This window comes from Cyprinus carpio, chromosome A2 (assembly GCF_018340385.1).
Source record: "Cyprinus carpio isolate SPL01 chromosome A2, ASM1834038v1, whole genome shotgun sequence".
Lineage (NCBI taxonomy): Eukaryota > Metazoa > Chordata > Actinopteri > Cypriniformes > Cyprinidae > Cyprinus > Cyprinus carpio.
This window is the reverse complement of record NC_056573.1, coordinates 24,879,068-24,900,262: the sequence shown is the minus strand read 5'-3', so window position 1 is coordinate 24,900,262 and position 21,195 is coordinate 24,879,068. Positions and strand designations below refer to the sequence as shown.

The 21,195-nt window shown below is 34.4% G+C and overlaps 1 protein-coding gene across 4 annotated transcripts in view; it reads right to left on the bottom strand.

Moving 5' to 3' along the window:
- Nucleotides 1–8,370: 8,370 nt before the first annotated feature.
- The window catches only part of LOC109100627 (calcium/calmodulin-dependent 3',5'-cyclic nucleotide phosphodiesterase 1C-like), a 66,487-nt gene continuing 53,662 nt past the window's right edge, over nucleotides 8,371–21,195 (bottom strand). For 3 of the 4 annotated variants that reach the window (XM_042712116.1, XM_042712120.1, XM_042712125.1), the window contains 10 exons: nucleotides 18,999–19,099; nucleotides 18,172–18,300; nucleotides 17,204–17,305; nucleotides 16,331–16,451; nucleotides 14,622–14,703; nucleotides 13,553–13,667; nucleotides 12,702–12,868; nucleotides 11,384–11,596; nucleotides 10,801–10,857; nucleotides 8,372–9,832 (listed from right to left, as the gene is read on the bottom strand). In XM_042712116.1, coding sequence (XP_042568050.1) covers nucleotides 9,822–9,832; nucleotides 10,801–10,857; nucleotides 11,384–11,596; nucleotides 12,702–12,868; nucleotides 13,553–13,667; nucleotides 14,622–14,703; nucleotides 16,331–16,451; nucleotides 17,204–17,305; nucleotides 18,172–18,300; nucleotides 18,999–19,099 — 1,098 coding nt within the window. In that variant the 3' untranslated portion in view covers nucleotides 8,372–9,821. Of the gene's footprint in view, nucleotides 9,833–10,800; nucleotides 10,858–11,383; nucleotides 11,597–12,701; nucleotides 12,869–13,552; nucleotides 13,668–14,621; nucleotides 14,704–16,330; nucleotides 16,452–17,203; nucleotides 17,306–18,171; nucleotides 18,301–18,998; nucleotides 19,100–21,195 lie in introns of all 4 variants that reach the window. The other variant, XM_042712117.1, reaches the window with a different exon arrangement.

Genomic DNA, 21,195 nt, shown 5'->3' with positions numbered 1-21,195 from the left:
ATTTCCTTTTGTTTCAGATTTATTTTAATTAATGAAAACAATTTTCTAATAGTTTTAGTTTTAGTTAACAATAACAAATCCTGGTTGGAAAATTAAATTGCAGAAATGATGACTGTTTTGCAACAGGTTTCCCAGATTCCCACAACTAAAATGGACTACTTCAAATTTCAGATTTATATTTACTTTCAGATATTTTAAATTAACAAAAATCACTTTAATAGCTTTAGTTTTAGCTAACATTAACAACACTGGTTGGAAAATGGAATTGCAAAAATGTTGACTGTTTTTAAACCGGTTTCCCAGATTCCATTGATTCACTTTTATGGTACGTTTTCTGTCATTTTATGTTATTTTGTCCTCAATTGCCCTTTTAACATTCTTTAACAAATGTTGAAATTAAGTAATATTTTATTTCAGTCAAAGGTTTTTTTTTTCCCCAAGTAACATTTTTGTTTGTTAGTTTTTTTAAGTTTATTGTAACTAACTGTTTGGAATGAGGGTGAGTGAACAATGACAGAATTTTCATTTTCATTTTTGATTGAACCAAACCCTCAAATAGGATTGCACAAGAACAAAAATGTGATTTCTTCTGTAAGATCATGAAAAGGGCTACTATGTTTTCTGTAGGAGCTGTAAGGGAATAATCTTACATTATCAAAAGTGGAGATAAAGTGGTGAAATGATCAGACTGATGGTCTGACAACAGTAGAGGACAGTAAACACACACACACACACACACACAGAGACGTGCAGGTTGGCTGGCCACTGTTATTCTGCCGTCATTAGAGGACTTTGGGTCTCAGAACCACCATCTACAGCTGTGCTGTTTCTACCAATTACATGGCCCATATGCCAGCAGCCCACTCCGCCCAGGTGGAACCTCAGATGGAGGGAAAGGTGTGAGTCGAACTCGATGATGGTCACACAAAAACAAACACACACATACGTGGAGTTGTCTTATTTACTGAAAGACATGCACAAACTCTTAGAGTGGTAAATATAGAAAGGTTGATCTTTTATGTGTGTCTTTCAATTAAGCAGAAGTTTCTCCTAGCGAGAAGGTTGTCGCTACATTCTGTTTTAAACAAGCGTTGCTGTGCGAAGTGAAATGTTTAAAATATTCAGTGGGGCCTAAAACATGAAAACACAGATGGAGAAAACCAGTACTAATTAACATGAAATATGAAATCATGAATAATTTATTTGTTTTTAAAATGTACAATGTAAATATATTGGAGAGGTGAAAGGGATTCATATGTTCTGCTGCAGGGCAAATATCACATGTTAACAAGAGCTAAAGAATCAGAATAACAGGAGAAATGCGGCATCAGTGTTTGAAAAAGGAGAAACATCTGCTTCTATTCATTTTAACATAACTTCATATATTTCTACATAACGTTTTATTAATTAAGATGTTTATTACATGACAAATATATCACTACACCTTTAGATTTTACCTGCAGATGTTCATTTTTATGTTTACAAATATGTAAATGTCATGTGATCATCAGCACATCGTGAATGAGTTATTTATTGTGTTTAAGAGTTTAAAAGCTCTCAATGCAATTTAATCAAATTGCCACTTATTATATAAAAAATTGCAACTCTAAGTAATCCTGTAGTTTTATTAAATCTAGCATTTTAAATTTAATTTAAAATAAAATAATGTAAATTCATACATTTAATATTTGACATGATTTGAATTTCTTCAATATAATTATTTAATTATTCATTAATTTAGCTAAATTTCTTCTAGTTTTAAAAACAGTAATGACCACAATATTCATACTGCTCATTATTATTTTAGCTAGAAGAAAATAAACAAAATGAAATCATTTAATTTGTATATATAATATAGTTTATAAAACCATGCATTTTAAATTTTATTTAAAATAGAAAAAATTAAATAAATGCATATATTATTAATATTTAATGTGTGGTTTTAATTTCCTCAGTTTATATATTCATTCATTTATACATTCATTCACTTGGTTTAATTTTGTCTCATTTTAAAACAATGACAATGAAATAATATAATTGTACTGCTCATTGTTATTATTACTATTATTATTATTTTACCTAGAAGAAAATAAACAAAGTGAAAATATTTAATTTGCATATTTAATATAAAATAGTGACATGTAGTTTAGATTTCATTTAAAATAAAATAAAATAAATGCATTCATTAAATATTTGACTTGGTTTTAATTTTCTCATTTAATGTAATGATTCATTCATTCATTATTTTAACCAGAAGAAACTAAATAAACATATTTTATATTATATTGTTTTGTGATGTATTTTAAATTTGTATAATATACTACATACGTTTTATACTATACCATTAATTTTAGTTTTTTAATATAAAAATATATTAAATATGTAATTAATTATTATTATTATTAAAAAAATTGTAATATTGAATACTCAAATTATTTTTTATGTTGGATTTATTTAAAGTATTTTTATCTTCCTAGAATGCAGGTGTTGTGCTTGCGGTATAGCGTGACAGTGATGACTGTATAATGTTTTGGAGGGTTAAATGTTCTGCTCTCTGCGTGCTGAGAACTCTGGGCTGCTCTTCCTGCTCTCAGCAGCTCAATAATCCGACCCTTCTTATCAGGTCGTGTGTATTGGCAGGCTCAGCTTCTCTCTCTGACTCACTGCCAGTAAATGATGGCACTCATGTACTTGCAGTCACTCCAGAGCTGTTTTGGAACAGGAAATACGGTTTCATCGGTGGCTGGGTGGTGTCCAGTCACTGACATCAGCTGTCAATCATACCAGAACATTTGTTGAATTCAGTCATGATGAGGAAGGATCTCTTGAGGCTGTGCTTCACTTGACAGGGACTCTTTCATTTGTCTCTTTGTGTTTGCAAACTCATGTCTTTCTGTCTGTGTACAAATTCTATTTATTACTGAGGTAATATTTAAAGGGATAGTTCACCCAAAAATTTAAATCACCCCATGATTTACTCACGCTCAAGCCATCCTAGGTGTACATGACATTCTTCTTCCAGACGAATACAATCGGAGTTATATTAAATAATGTCCAGGCTAATCCATGCTTTATAATGGGAGTGGATGGTAGCCCAAAATTTGAAGTTCAAAAAATTGCACCCATCCATTATAAAAGAAGTCCACACGGCTCCGGTGGGTTAATAAAGGCCTTCTGAAGCGATGCGTTTGTGTAAGAAAAATATCCATATTTACAACTTTATAAACCTTAATCTTTAGCTTCTGCTAACTGCGCACATGTGTTTATGAGAGAGTGGCGTCCAGCGGAAGACATAGGAAAATGCAGTGACAAACGTGGAAGTGCAGAGGAGGGGGCAAAACAAAACACCGGTCATGAATTAGTAGTACAAAATGAAGATTTGTAAAGAAAAATATCGGAGGATTTCGATATAAGCCAAGAGGGAACTGGTTTTCCTTTGCAGTAAACAAAACTTGTTTCTCGCAAGACTAGCATATTCTCACCGGAGCTTATGCTACGCCTACGTCCTATATCATCTGCTGGACGCCACTCTCTCATAAACAAACGTGTGCAGTTAGCGGAAGCTAGAGATTAAGGTTTATAAAGTTGTTAATATGGATATGGATTTTCTTACTCAAATGCAGCGCTTCAGAAGGCCTTTGTTAACCCACCGGAGCCATGTGGACTTCTTTTATAATGGATGGGTGCAATTTTTTGAGCTACCACCATCCACTCCCATTATAAAACATGAATTAGCCTGGACATTATTTAATATAACTCTGATTGCATTCGTCTGAAAGAAGAATGTCATATATACCTAGGATGGCTTGAGGGTGAGTAAATCATGGGGTAATTTTCATTTTTGGGTGAACTATCCCTTTAAATGTTCGAGACAGATTGATTTAATTAAAGGAATTTTCCGGATTCTACACAAATATAACGGAAGTCTAGACACTGTACTAGGAAACATGTTAAAATACTTATCATTTCAAAAGTATAGCCACAATATTTAAACATTAAAATTAGGCTATAGAATGCCAAAATCATTTATATCTTGTTTGTGCAAACTACTTGAAAGGACTCGGAAAGGAATATAAAGAGCCAGTTTAAATAGAAATACTGGAATTACAAAAGTTTATCCACCTAAAACAGTAATGATAACACAAAAATAATTATTTAAAGGTATAGTTCTCCCAAAAAGGTCATTATATTGAGAGAAAGGGGGGAAAAATCCAAGTAATGAAGTCAGACAGATTGAAACGACACAAGTGTGAATAAATGAAAGAAATTAGTATTTTTTTTCCCTCTTTAAACAACTTGGAAATATTATTATGGAAATATTAGAGTATATGCATGCACTATTATAGTTTTTATTAATATTTTGATTTTTAAAAAAAATATTTTGTCTTAATTTTCATTTTTAAGTTTTAGTTATTTTGTTGTATGTTTTTTTCATTTTCATTATTTGTTTTATGTCTATAGTTTTATTGACATACATTGAGTTAAACTAAATGAAAATGAGAAAGGCTGCCGTGACAACTGGTTGAAAAAAAAAGTAATTTTTGTAAATATTTTATTTTATTTCAGTTGAAGTAATGATAATGTTTTTTTATGGTTTTATTGAACTAGTCTAGCTTTCTAATACAACAATTGTACATTATGAATATAGTTGACTATGTGATGAATTGCTTATGTTACTCAATTTTAAGTCACTCTGGATAAAAACATCTGCTAAATGCATAATACTTTAAATTAAAAGAAAAAGAAAGAAAGAAAAACAAAGTTGTTGTCTGTGGTAATTGACAGCAAGCCGCAGATGCACTTGATCTGAACCCGAAGTTTTGCTTGAAGCAAATTACAAAATAAAAAATTTCCAATCTCACAACAAAATATTTGCTTTGATTAATAATTTCACTGATAAATGCGATTTAATGCCAAAAAAAAAAAAAAAAAAAAAAACACCACACATCACTCGAACCTTCCGGGCAACACTTACTCTGACACCTCCATTACTGCAAAATTCTTCAGATAACACAGCATATGGCCTGTTGCTATGGCGACTCCTTCTTAATTACAATATTCCTCTTCGAAAAGTCACATTCAATGCGCTGACCTTTAGGAAACAAGAGAGACTGTGAAACACCGAAGGTCTAAACTAAGACCTCACTTTCTGCTCACAATATGCTCAGCAAAAGCTGTCAGTTCTTAATTAAGAGAGAGTGCTTGTGTTATTGCGCATGTGTATAGATGTGGTTTTGGATACATATTCACATCACTGTACAAGCTACGAAATAAATATGATAAACACAGGACTATATCATGTGTGTTGCATACATCATTTACTACCCAAACAAATATATATTCACAATACAGAGGTGGACAGGGACCCTTAAACACAGATGTATGAATATACAAGCATCTGCTTTGATGCCCTGATGATCATTTTCACTTCAACATGTTTGCAGTGTGAAAATTGAATATGGTGTAAGCGAGGTGTTATGTTGCTATGTTGGGTTTTTGTTAAACTAAAGAACTTAACAACTGCCTAAGAAGCACCTGTACACTTCTGCATGGACTTTCTGTCTCATATTTCTGTTGACAGATAGTGTATGATGAGGACAGGAGTGCTGGACAGGGAAAGTAAACAATTCAGTGCCATCAACAAATATTATTTTTTTCAACTTGAATGTTAGCTGTTTTCTGGATTCAATAGCCGCAGGTGAATAACTAGAAGAATAACTAGAATAAAAAGAGTGGAAAACACTAAAATTATTTGCATTGCAGTGTGCTCATGATTACTTCAATTTATTGAAATAATATCATGACATTGCATTTGAAGCAAGTGGCGTTTATTTGAAAAATGAAACTAGCAAAATAAAAGTGTTTGTGAGCAAATGAAAAAACAATAGATAGCCTACTGGTCAAAATGAACAAAACAACTAAAATTTAGGGTAAAAACTATCAAAACACCAGCTGATTAAAATACATTAGGCACAAAAGATGAGGAAAAATTACTGGAAAAAACTGAGTGCAGATGAATTGATTTGACTATTTATCTAATGCAAAGAAATCTCTTAGTGTCTGAATTCTGTGGGGTCATCCATGCTACTTTCCTTCATTTTAACACTGCCACCTAGTGGCAGATTTTGTTTCAATACTGTTAATAATAATAATAATAATAATAATAATAATAATAATAATAATGGAAAGGATCCCTTTTCCCACAAGTGAGAATTCTGTCATCATTTACTCACCAAATAGCCGCAAACATGTATGGTTTTCTTTCTTCTGATGAAAAAATAAAAAAAATAAAAATAAAACAGAGGTCTAGTGCAATGTTCACGCTGCTGTTGTCCACAAATGGAAAGGACATACATTTTAAAAAACATCTGGTATACTGAAAGCCACTATATACTGCACGTAGTATAGTAATCATTACATTGCTCAGAGAAAATCAGTTCTCTCATAATAACAGTGACACCTAGTGGCAGAATTTGTCGCAATCGTCACCTATTAACATAATATTAACACCGTTTATAATTCATAATTCATCCCAAAAATTAAAATTCCTCATCAATTGCTCAACCTCAAACCTCCTCATATGAATTTGTTTCTTCTGTTGAACACAAGAGGAGAAATTTAGCAGAAAGTACACACTGCTAGGACAACATAAAATATCTAGTGACTGTCAAGATCCAAAAAGGACCCAAAAAACATACACACCATAAAATCATCATAAAGTACTCTATATGCACTATATTTAAAGTCTTCTGAATCCATACATTATCTTTTTATGAAGAACACACACACACACACACTAAAATAAAGTTTTTACTCAATGAACATCTTGCCTTTTTGCGTTCAAAAAATATTTAGTCCTAGATTTTAGACATATGTATTTGAATTGCATATACAATATCCATCCATTTGGATTACATAGTTTTAAAATAAATTAATAAATTAAATGTAATGCTTATTTGTCAGTCACACATAAATCAAACAGTTAAGATTACTGTAATGGCACTAATAAACTGAATGTGTTTTAAATACACATTTATCATCATTAAATCCATTTTTAACTGAATGAATTTAATTTCCACAATGAACAGAGTTATGCTGGCTATGCAAATTTTATAAATGCATTATGAAAATGATTATGTAAATAATATCAAAGGCAAATAGTTAATAATAAGCTATGAGTGCAGAAATCTTTCCTGTTTCTTATCCCATTTTATTCATGTGTGACTGACAATTATGCATCACAAATTTTATTAGTTTATCTTTAAACTGTGTGATCCAAATAGATGGAAATTAGGTACGCAATTCAAATATATAAATCTTAAACTTAAGCTAATATATAAGTCTTAAATTTAGGTGTTGCACAAAATAAAGTCATATGGGGTTGGAAATGAAATGAAGGAGTAGATGGATTTTTGGAGGAGCTATTTCTTTTTCTGCTTAAATCACACACACACTTCAGTCCCAAAAACGGCAGCACATTTGTTCTGAGCCCTTTAAGTTGATGTTTATTGTGAATCATGTGTGTGCAGACAGAGGATTTTCTCTTTCTCTCCGTCCTGCAAAAAAACAGACATCATGGGGACGGCTAGACACTAAAGCTCACACAGTGTCAACTTTAACAAACTGAACATGATCAGATCAAACACACACACACACACACATACACACACACACACACACACACACACACACACACACAGGATTAGCATCATCTCAGCACATGCCGACACATTCATCTGTCCCAAGATCTCTAGTAAATAGTCTGAATCTACAGGAAACTTTACTGTAAACCACAAGGCAAACTAAATCATGTGACCCATGTAATGAAATTACAATTTGCTTCATCTCCATGCATATCCATTACTTACTTCATTTTGTTAGGATAAAGAATGCTATTCATTTTGCAGTGTAAAAATATGGGGGGGACTTACATTAATAAATATGGTAAATAATATACATACACGAGATACAGTTATGCATAAACATTTTTACAGATTTTGTATAAATACAATTCAGAAGCTCAGCTTTACTCACGTCACACCTTCAGAAAACAAAATCATCAAGTTACACATCCCATTTCAAACTCACTCATTTAGAGAAACCATATTTACAACAAAACAGACAGAAAAAAAGGACATTTAAATGTTTCAGTTAACAGACTAGTTCCTGAATGCTGAACATAATAATGGATGAACCTCTGAAAAGCTGTCAAGAACATATACAGGTCACATTTAACCCTGAAATCAAAAAGAAAATAAGAAGCTATATTTGATTTCTGTGGATCACGTAACACTAAAGACTGGTGTAATGATGCTGAAAATCACAGGAATAAATGAAATTTTAAAACATACTAAAATAGAAAACAGTTATTTTAAATTGTAATATTTCACAATATTACTATTCTTAATTCATTTTCATCAAATAAATGCAGCCCTGGTGAGCATAAGAGACATCTTATGAAAAATATCTTTTAAAAAATGGGCTGCCCCTGTTTTATTACCTTTAATTTATGCTCAATTATATAATGTAATTATATTGCAGTATTTTTGACAATCTATTATTTCTTTATAGTCCTAAAAATTGGGTTATTTTCATCATGCAAAATGTTGTTTCCTATTTGTTTATTTATTTATTTTTTTGTGAAAGATTTGTTTATTTTGGTGTGAAACATGACCTGGACATGCTCTCTTCAGATTTCTTGAGATTACATGCTCAAAGGACAGAGAAAAATGTGTCACAGACTCCCCAGGAAACCAGTAAAAATGACATACGGCGTAATATGCAGGTATTGCAGAGCGAGCACAGTGATATGGTTATGACTTACACACGACTACGGTCAATTATAAGTCTTACATCGTCTACGGTGACTGCTAGTTTGTGTGTGAGCGTTTCCTATAGAAGACGTTTCAGTTCGGTTCGCTTTCAGAAAGACTACATGAAGAAAGGCATCCGAAGGTAAGCGAGAGAAGGTAAAATCTTAGGTTCAATCAGGCGTTTTCTACTCCACAGCTGCACACAGACGTGCTCAAACAGGAAATACTGCCACTTCATACGGCTTTTCTCAAGTTATAAAAGCTCTGATCTAAACGCAGACAGTCATTTACATTAGGAATACATACTGTATACATATTCAGGGTTTCATATATGTGACCTCTATTAGCAGATGAGGCGAACAAACGCGTGTCAGAGGCGGAGCATGTTTGCTGAAATGCATCAGTCCATGTCAGGTAAAGCGCATTAAAAATAGCTGAACACAACATCGCTGTTGGCCGCAAAAGCCGAATATTCTTCACGGGTGCAACTGCTGCTAAGATTAGTTATTTACAGTTTACTGCAGGCCACATATATTTATATATATTTAGATAGAAATCACAGTTTGAGCTTTACACACAAACCAAGTCATCCGACTGCAAGGCTGCTCAAATGCGGAAGAACATAGAAAGCATTTGAAATGGAGGTTTTAATAAGAATCCTAACATTCAATGGCATCGTTGCTGCATGCTTTTCTTAGTGGATGCATCCATTGCATTCTAAAGGTTTGGGAAGGAAAGGAGATCTGCTTCTGTAAATTAAACAGACCAGACAAAAGCAGCTGTTGTCCCTCGTCCGTTATGTCCTTCATCATTCAGAGAGATCAGTCTTATGAAAGTCTGGAGATAATGGCAGCTTTGGAGGGGATAGAGGCATGAATACAAAGTGATGTAAGCATTTACTGCATCCTCTAGAGGGCGCCGTGGACCTTCAGAACTGAGCACTGTCCTGATGGCAAGTTCACCGCTCTGTGTCTGACATCGGACCTCAAGACGCCAATGGAAGTCACTTTAGGCATTTTCTGTTAAAAGCAGATTAAATACATTTAGATCAGTGGAAGATAGCATCAGACATGAAAAAAAAGCACTGAAAACCTTCTGAATGTCATTGCTCCAATCAAGTAGCTGTATCTGCAGTGTTTTGAATGCTCCTGTGCTAACGTTGCTTCGTTTCATCATTTTTAACAACTTTTGTTAAATGTCAAATGTCAACATTGGTGTTTTGGTGATTTTTAGTGGACGTATGAATTGTTCTAGAAGAAGAACCACATCATGTTAACTATTAACATGGTCAACTAACCACAAACAAACACCAATTCACACAATACTTCATTCTGAACAGTCTAAAGGTTTGGGGTCGGTAAGATTTGTTAATGTTTTTGAAAGAATCAAAAAAACATCAAAAAAACATCATTTATTTGATGAAAAATTCAGTAAAAAGAGGCAAATTGTTTTCTGATTTAATATATTGTAAAATGAATTTTTCTTCCTGTCATCATTATACTCTAGTCTTCAGTCGTCCTTCAGAAATCATTCTAATATGCTGATTTGCTGCGAAAGAAACACTTCTTATTATTGCCAGTGCTTCATATTTTTGTGGAAATACATGCAATATATATAGAGATTTTTTTCAGAATCCTTTGATGAATATAAAGTAGTAAAGATCAGCATTTAATTAAAACTGAAATCTTTTGTAGCATTACAAATGTCTTTACTGTCACTTTAATGCATCTTTGCTGAATAAAAGTAATTTTTCTTTAAATACATTTTTCCTGACCCCAAACTTTGAAACTGTAGTGTATCTTTAAACAGGTTTATTTTTGTGAAATGTTTTGCTATCTTTCTTTAATGCCACTTTTGAAATTTTGTTAGATGATGCATTAACATTCAGACATTAAGTGTCTAAATATGTTGTTGGTGTCACTGCAAATATTTACAGTATGTATCAAAACATCAGGAGTCTCTGTTACAGAATAACGTGTATGTTTACCACTGAGTGTTCTCTTATGTTCATCTGCTGGTGATTCTGCCTCTTCAGACACTTCTCCTGTTTACAAACGTCAGATTATTAGAGATGACTCATAGACGCTGTACCACTTTGGAAAACACATGTTTGGAATAGCATACTGACATTCTACTTACGCTATTTTTTCAAGATATAGACCAGCACTGTGCACAAGTATGCAGATTCTCAGTATGCACTGAATAGTTTTATTTCATACTGATTTATTACACTACCGTTCAAAAGTTTGGATTAGTAAGATTTTTTTAAAATGTTTTTGAAAATCTCTTCTGCACACTAAGGCTGCATTTATTTGATCATAAATACAATAAATAGTCATATTTTGTATGCACTGAATACCCACAATGCAATGCACTTGGTGACCTTCTATTTCTAATGTGACAACTGAACCAGAAGTATCAACCATATTTAAAAAAATATAATAAAAAATCTTTCTCTATTCATTTGATACTCCTCTGATTATCCACCAGAGGGCAGTCATTACTAAAAGTTACTCTTGAGCAACATGAACTGAGCTGACAGTAACAATCATATAATTTTAACACAATACCGTTCTGTAATTTCCCATGTGCCTCTTCTTTCTTTGATTTGTCATGGGGACTTTCTTCTGAAGGTTTGTTTACCCCCCCTGGCTCCGGGTCGTCCTCTCCCACCCTTTGGTCTTTCTTTGGTCCCGACAGCTCTGGGTCTTTTTTGTGCTCCTGGTTTTCTGCCGTTGCCTCCTCCTGTTCCTCCTGCTCTCGTTTGGCCTTCTCCTCAGTCTCTGATATGAGACACAGCGGGAGGCACATGATTCTCTATTTGCTTACTCAAAAAAATGTGCAAACTGCTAAAAGTTTGGATGTACTGGACCCATTTTAGTGCTATTTTCCCCAGTTTTAAGTCACCAAAACACTGTATGAAATGATTCCCACACTTGCATTTGTGCTTCTGATCTCAACATTTTCACATCCAAATTCACAAGGGTACATCCTGGGTTTTTAAAACACTTTTGAAGGAGTTTACATGTACAGTCTCTTGGACACTTAATGGCTGGTTTACCTATCCAATTCAACTACATTCAAACATTTTTTTTTTTAATTAAAATGGCAGTTATCTACAGAAATTTATGCATAGGCAAAATAAATATTTGTCAATAACTAATTCCAAGCGGAAGCCTTTATATCAAAAGGTTGTTCAGATCATGAGAAACAAATTCAGTTTTAGTTTTATTTTATATTGATTTATTACTCTACTTTTCAAGCGTTTCAGTAAAATTATTTTAATGTTTTTGAAAGTCTCATTTAAAATAATTGCTTTCTATCTAAATATATTTTAAAATGTAATTTACTCCTGTAATTGTAAAGCTGAATTTTCAGAACCATTACTTCAGTTTTCAGTGTCACATGATCCTTCAGAAATCATTCTGATTTACTGCTCGAGAAACATGTATTTTTATTAAAATTGAAAACAGTTGTGCTTATTAATATTTTTGTGTAAACTGTGATACATTTGTTTTCAGGATTCTTTGATATATAAAAAGTTCAATAGCATAGCATTTATTAGAATTAATTAATTTTGTAACACTGTAAATGTCTTTACTATCACTTTTGATTAATTTAATGCATCCTTGCTGATTAAAAGTCTTAATTTCTTAAAAAAAAAAAAAAAGTCTTACAGATTATAAACTATTGAACGGTAATGTATATTAAGAAGAGGTTGACCAGACTAATCACCCTGTTTTTCTCCAAAATAAAACAATTATTTCAATTTCATGTTAACTGTGTGTTGCCATTGAGTTCCAGTGTGCAGACAATCCTGTTTGAGGATGTTTCTATTTGCATACCGATATATAACAGGCATTCTTACAGGGAACATTCTGCTCGCACCTTTAGCTGCCTGCGTCTTCCACCGGTCTCTGTTCAGAGAAACCTCCTCGTTCCAGATGGCCTTGAAGTTCTTCAGATCCACAGTCAGCAGCGAGCAGTTATGAGATCCGCTGCTATCAGAACCAGAGCTGTTCACACTGCTCCGCTTCACATCTCCCGCACTAACACTGTTTGAGAGGTTGGGGACAGGACGAATGGTTAACTCATCACAAATCACATTACAAATGCATTGGCAGGAGTCACATCACATCCACTAAGCTTCCGTAACATCTACACATCTACCTAAATTTCATTCAATAGCCCATCTGTCCACACAGTTCTGTTGTTTTCCTGCTCTGTTGATCATTAATATGCTTCTGCTGCTTTGTGCCCTTTCTATGAACCTTTGATCTGTTTCAGTTAACTGTATATTTTAAAGAGAAGGGATATAATTCAGTCCCTTATATGCAATGTTTTTTGCTGCGAAAAGAGAGAATATGCTCTAATGCCTAGTCAGCAGCAGCAATTCAACTCCTACTTAGAAAATCCAATGAAACTTGCAAACTAAAAGAGTGTTGAAGTGGAGTCACTCTAACTTCTGTTTGACCTGATGGATCACTTCTTGACTGAATTACAAGGCTAAGAAACAGCAGTGCATTTATTCACAGTCACTCTTTTTCTCCAAATGATGAAACTGTGGTATCTGAGCAGGACTGAATTGGATTCACAGTAATGACTGCAATTGCATCAGTGAATTGGGTTTCGATAAAAAGACAAGCTTTGCCACGAGGCACTATTACGGTGACCTGAGCACTAATTTGTCTGTCTTAATGTTCATTCATTATCTCTATTCCTGTCCTGCAGAAGCAGACCTGCGGAAACCAGCCAGGCCTGAACTTGTGGCCTCTTCGATGAGCGGCGTGACAATCTTCTCGGTCATATCCGTCAGAACCGTAAACGTGGGAACAACGATGAAGTCAATGAAACCTGCAGGAAATGATAAAGAAATGGCTTATTTTATTTGCACTGAGCTTGATTTTTAATTTTAAAAAGCTGATCCTTATATGCATGATCTTCAAGAAAGCTGTTTCAGCTATTGCGAGTTTAAAGCTGAAATGTGTCATTTTTTCCCAGTTGCAATTTAAAAGAATAGTTCACCCACAAAATGAAAAATTGCTATGGAATTACTCACCCTCAGGCCATCCAAGATATAGATGAGTTTGTTTCTTCATGGAAACAGATTTGGAAAAATTTAGAATTCCATCACTTGCTCACCAGTGGGTGCTTTGCAGTGAATGGGTGCCGTCAGAATGAGAATCCAAACAGCTGATAAAAACATCACAATGATCCACAAGTAATTCACATGACTCAAGTCCATTAGTTAACATCCTGTGAAGCAAAAAGCTGTCTGTTTGTAAGAAACAAATACACCATTAAGACTTTTTTAACTTCAAACTGTTGCTTCTGGCCAAAATACGAGTCCTCTATCTATAATAACGCTTTCTCCAGTGAAAAAGCAATCTTGTCTGAATCAGAAGAGATAATACACAGATCAAGCACCATTTAAAAGCTTTGTCCAGAAGTGACGGTTTAAAGTTAAAACATGTTAATAATGGATTTGTTTCTTACAAATATGCAGCTTTTCACTTCACAAGATGTTAATTGATGGACTGGAGTGGTGTGGATTACTTGTGGATTATTGTGATGTTTTTATCAGCTGTTTGGACTCTTATTCTGACGGCACCCATTCACTGCAGAGCATCTATTGGTGAGCAACTGATGTCATGCTACATTTCTCCAAATCTGTTCTGATGTAGAAACAAACTCATCTACATATTAGATGGCCTGAAGGTAAATATTCAGCTAATTTTAATTTTTGGGGGAATTATTCCTTTAAAATAAGTATTACAATTACACTTAGAGTGTGTTTGTGTCACTCACCAATCTGGGACTGAGCCACCATAGTGGACTTACGGTCGCACAAAGGAGAGAAAGGTAGACCAAGTTCTGCCTCCTTATCGCCCTGCAAATACAAACACATCATTCAACTGCATTGCTATAATAATACATAGGGGACAATTTTGGCATTTCTAAATATATAGCAGAATTGTTAATAAAGGTTTACCAACACAGCTAAATGCTTATGAAATGACACGACTAATGGACAGTTACTGCACTGGATCTGGTTCATGAAGATTTGTTTCTTATATGAAATATTCACAAACGTTTCTTGAAGGCAGATCAAAATAAACTGTCAGGCTTTTATGTTGGGCCTGTCACTATTGATCTGCCTCCTGGAGAGTTCAGCTGCTGAAACAATGCTAGACACACACAGGAATAGCTCCCACTCTCTAATCTGTCAATCAATCAAAGCATACTTATGTAGCCCACTCTATGGAGAACAGAGCTGTGAATGTGCTTCATAACAGTCACATTAGTAGCAGACAAACAGACACATGACGGGTAAGAACAGGAGGTAATACAGAGAAAGCAATTCCCTTCCATTGTTCACTATACAAAGCAACAGAAACCGGAGGAGTCCATTAGAACATTTGGTCTGTGTTGACATTCGATAACATTCAACCACAAAAATATCAATATGTATGTACATATTCAGTATATATATCCTTTGTAGTGAATGGGTGCCATCAGAATGAGAGACCAAACAGCTGATAAAAACATAACAATAATCCACAAATAATCCACACCGGACCAGTCCATCAGTTAACATCTAATGAAGTGAAAATCCGACGGCACCCATTCACTGCAGAGGATCCATTGGTGAACAAGTGATGTTCCCATGAAGAAAAAACTCATCTACATCTTTGATTTCTTGAGAGTGAGTAAATTTTCAGCAAATTTTCATTTATTGGATGAACTATTCCTACAAGTCGGCAGTGTTAAACCGGCTAAAAAGAAGGCATCTCCTGTTTTTCCGTCCACAATAAAAAAAATAAAAAATAAAAAATAAATAAATAAATAATAGGAAGTTCCATTTTATATACTGAATATACTTAAATTTAAATTTTGCCTTAAATTTTGAAAGATGAATTTAAGTGAATTTTCAATGCTGCTTTAGTGTATTACACACGTTTCTGAGACTATATATTTTGAATTAAGTCTATTTTGCTTACTCCTTTGGGAAATAGTTTTTTCTTGTTTTAAGCAGAAATCCGACACAATTTGGTGAGGTTTTCACATAAACACACAACAAAATGAGAACAATCAAGGTATGTAAAATTAGTAATATTACAGAATACATGCATATGACATTGCTGTGATGTTTAAAAGAAAAGCAAAGTGCTGTTCACACCGATAAGTCACACAATCATTCCAAAGTTTAATTTTGGGACCTGCATTCGATAAGGAAGTGAAAGCCAGTTATATTCAGAGGTTTATGTTCAGATATAAACAAGCTCGAATGACACGATTCTCCACATGCTCTGGTTTCTGCGGCCTGTGATAATCCTCGCACAGGCTTACCCATGATTGGATGAAAGGGCATTCAGAAAAGAACAGGAAGAGAACCAAGAGAGGATTAAAATACATAGAAGGAGATGAGATTTTTCTTGCCGTGCTTTGCTCTTCTCACACATTCATACAAACGCAAACACTCTGCCAACGAGTCTAAAGAATAAACAGCATCAAACCTGTCGGAAAAACTCTTCTAGCAGTGAAGTAGTCCAGCGATGGTGTAGATCCCAGTTCTTGGCTGGATGACTGATGTCAGCTGTGTGTAACAGCAAAGACAAAGCCTTGGGTTTGTCAATTCTGGGTGAGGAAAACACACACACCAATCCCACTGATAAATATGTGTTTGTTCTAACACATGACAATGAAATTAAATGGAAAGCAAATGTAATGTAATGTAATATAATATAATACAATACAATAATATATTTTTCTTGTTTTCCAGTAAAAAATAAATAAATAAATACAAAAAAAGGCTTTTTTTAAATTTATGGTGACTGCAGTGTTTACAAAATTTTATATATATATATATATATATATATATACACACATATGTGTGTGTGTGTGTGTGTGTGTGTGTGTGTGTGTGTGTACATATATATATATATATATATATATATATATAAAATCTTAGTCATATTATAATATCAAATGGAGAACAAATGGAGACTTTTGTATAATTTTCCTGCATTTCAAATTCTCCTTCTGAGAAAGAGACCTCCTCTAGTTTTAGAAGATACATTAAAAAATACATATGTTTATATTTGCTAAAATAAGAAAATCTGCAATCTAAAGACAAGATTTCAATAAGAACTTCGCAATAAGAATTTCTAATCAATTTCTAATCAAACTCATTCCTTTAAGCTGCATTCATTTTACTTTATGTATCACTTGTCTATTTTTATTTCTCCAAAGGAACAGTAAAGGAAACATCTTGAGAAATTCAACTACGAAAGAAGTAAAAACATCTTCCTCTGGGGAGACGCAGATGAGGAAGAAGGCGACAGACAACAGTGAAGTATGTCTGATGTTTGTCTGTAAAGGTTTCTCACCCCTCGGGCAGCTGGAGGAAATTCTTCATGGCTTTGACCTGCTGAAAGTGGCAGGACATGTCAGTGGCCAAAACCATCTCGACCACGAGTGCCCTGAGCTCTCTAGAAACACAAGCACACAAAACTGCACTGAATCTCCTCACTGGAGAAAATAATGGAGTTCCACTTCAAAGTGTGAGAATAATAGTTTTCTTTCTGAATGAGAAATAAAACATTTCCATCTGTTTCTCATAATTTCGTCAGACCTTCTTTCTCTATTGTGTTTAGATGAGAATAGCCCAGAAAAACACTTCTTTCAGCATTTTTTGCTGTGTGTTTCTTTGACTATAAGCACTTTGGCCCTTAAAAATTTAACTTTTAAAACCCTTAAAACACACATACTACTTTATTTTAGTAATTTTTCTAAACCAACTCCTCCTTGCTAAAGCTAATCTGAAAAGTAGCCTTTTTAAAATCTTAACCACTAAAAATTAGACATCCAATTATATATTTTCAAATTCTTTGAATAATTTAGATGAAATTAAGGCTTGACTGGAAATTCATAATAATAAAAAAAATATTCTACTGTGATATTTATCTTGATTTTAAAAGTTTCCTTTGCACATCATGTTAGATACTTCTCAAGTTATTGGTGTGTGTGTGTGTTACAATTTTCATAAGACTTTAGGACAAGAAAAGTAAATGTAAAAGTCAGCTAAAAAGCATGTATGCATGCAAAAATAAATAGCTTGCAAGACCTTTTTAATGTGACATTCATTTAAAAAACAAAACAAAACAGAAATCTATTAGTTTTAATAAAAAAGTAACCCCTGGTACATAAAAGTACTTGTAAGAAACACCCAGTTACTATCACAATATTGTAATTACAGAAAATGTATTGTGGCAGCATTTTTTTCTGTTCTCTGGAAACAAAAGAAGTGAGACAATGTTGAAAACGATTAGATGCTGGATGTGAAATCCTGCTGTACCTCCAGTCATCTTTGGAGAGGTTGTACAGGATGTTCATCTCGTCGTCGTCCTGGAGCAGCCGATACGCCGCGCTGACGTGATGACTCTCCAGCACAGATCGGTCGTTGTACAGGATGGCTGTGTCCGACCTGCAGGAATCAATGTAAACTCAATACATGGTTTTCCCTAGAGAACTAACTTTGATTTATACTTTGCATTTTGGTATTAATGAATTACAAAAAAGAAAAGAGTGATCAAAATGAGGGAAGCAATAAAGAAAAATCACTGTCTCATGCTGTGATGATGTGGGTTGTTGACAAGGCATCGCTAAAGTGGTTTTAAGTGTGTTGCTTTAAGTGTGTTTTGTATTTTATTTAGCAAGTAAACATTAAATTCATCAAAAGTTATATTTGTAATGTTATAAAAGATTTCTGAAGACTGGAGTAATGATGCTGAAAATTAGCTTTGCATCACTGGAATAAATTACATTTTACGATATATTACAATAGATAACAGTTATTTTAAATTGTAATAATATTTCAAGTATTATTGTTGTTACTGCATTTTTTGATCAAATAAATGCAGTCTTAGGAAGCATAAGTGACTTCCTTTAAAAACATGAAAAAATATTACTGACGCCAAACATTTGAACAGGTTTTTAGAAACAGACCCACAAAACCAATGTTTTAGTCTTGTTTTCCGATTCTTCTCATTTGTCCCAGGTCAGGTTTTGGTCAGAAATGCCAAAAAGTTTCATTTAGCCAGTTGAGGTGTTGTGGCTGCGGGCCGTGTGTTTGTCAGCGTAGGAGTCTGATGGATGACTCACCCAGCAGCGCTCATGCGTTACCTGGTCTGGATGTGGAAGTTGTTTGTGGTCCCGGTGTGTTCGTAGTCGTGGATGGCAGCAGCAAAAAGCATAGCAAAAATCTCCAACTCTGTCAGCCAGTGCTGGAGAGGTAAAACAACATTATAAAACGGATAGTTCCGGTCCTTGATTCTGATTGGCTGAGCCGCATTCAAAGCTGTTGTAAATTACACTACAAACATACACCTTTGTTTACGTTTGTGTGTTGCTCAGCAACCACTTTGTTGCAACCACAAGCGATTCTAAGGAACTACAGTGTCTGGTGGAAGAATACTGTTTTTATTAATATCATTACACTTTATTTGCCCTGTTTTTATTACTGTTTACCATTTTATAAAAGCAATAAGCCCCGTGAAGCTAAACCATGGCTTCTTGGGGCTTATTGCTTTATCACACACGAGAGATCTCTAACATATAAATGAAGTTAAATTGAGAGCAATCAAAGACTTGATGAAATCGCCACTTTCTAAGCTGTTTCTCTAGAGAAAAAGTAATCTCATGAGTATTTCCTAAAGCTCTAAAATCAAGTCAAATATCTCAGTATGAAAACAAATATTTCTACCACATTTATCGGACTAATTTTGATATTTTTATTTCTCCTAAAGAAGTTGATTAAACCTCTGAGATGAAGCTGATGTTTAAATTTACATTTACATTTAGTCATTTAGCAGATGCTTTTATCCAAAGCGACTTACAAATGAGGACAATGGAAGCAATCAAAAACAACAAAAGAGCAATGATATATAAGTGCTATAACAAGTCTCAGTTAGCCTAAACCCAGTATACGTAGCAAAGGCTTTTTAAATAATATAATAAATAAAAATAAAACAGATAGAATACAAACAGAATACAAAAAGATTAGAAAGCTAGTTAGTTTTTTATATATAAGAATAGAATTAGAATAGAGAGTGCTAGAGTTAGAGTGTCAGATAAAGATGGAAAAGATTTTAGTTTTTAGCTGATTCTTGAAGATGGCTAAGGACTCAGCTGCTCGGATTGAGTTGGGCAGGTCATTCCACCAGGAGGGAACATTTCATTTAAAAGTCCGTGAAAGTGACTTTGTGCTTCTTTGAGAGCACAATCAAGCGACGTTCACTTGCAGAACGCAAGCTTCTAGAGGGCACATAAGTCTGAAGTAATGAATTTAGGTAAAGGGGTGCAGAGCCAGTGGTGGTTTTGTAGCCAAACATCAATGCCTTGAATTTTATGCGAGCAGCTACTGGTAGCCAGTGCAAACTAATAAACAGAGGTGTGACATGCATTCTTTTTGGCTCATTAAAAATTAATCTTGCTGCTGCTTTCTGGTTTAATTGTAAAGGTTTGATAGAACTGGCTGGAAGACCTGCCAAGAGAGCGTTGCAATAGTCTAGCCTGGACAGAACAAGAGCTTGAACAAGGAGTTATGCAGCATGTTCCGAAAGAAAGGGCCTGATCTTCTTGATGTTGAATAAAGCAAATCTGCAGGACTGCACAGTTTTAGCAATGTGGTCTGAGAAAGTTAGCTGATCATCAATCATAACTCCAAGGTTTCTGGCTGTTTTTGAAGGAGTTATGGTTGATGTGCCTAACTGGATGGTGAAGTTGTGATGAAACAATGGGTTTGCTGGAACCACAAGCAGTTCTGTCTTAGCCAGGTTGAGTTGAATGTGATGGTCCTTCATCCAGCAAGAAATGTCTCTTAGACAAGCTGAGATGTGAGCAGCTATCGTCGGATCATCAGGATGGAAAGAGAGGTAGACTTGGACACTTCACCTCTCCAAGATACATTGAAGGACCTATCTGATAGGTACAGTAAGACTCAAACCACTGGAGTGCGGTTCCTGAGATGTCCTTTGTCAGTAGGGTTGACAGAAGGATCTGGCGGTTAACCGTGTCAAAACAGCAGATAGATCAAGCAAGATAAGTATTGAAGATTTGGATTCTGCTCTTGCCAGTCTTAGGGCTTCAACAACTGAGAGCAAGGCAGTCTCAGTTGAATGTCCACTTCTGAAACCAGATTGGTTGTTGTCAAGGAGGTTGTTCTGTGTGAAAAAGGCAGAGACTTGGCTGAACACAGCTCGTTCAAGTGTTTTTGCAATGAAAGGAAGAAGGGAAACTGGTCTGTAGTTCTCTAAAAGAGATGGGTTGAGGGTGGGTTTCTTAAGTAGTGGGGTTATACAAGCTTGTCTAAATGTTGAGG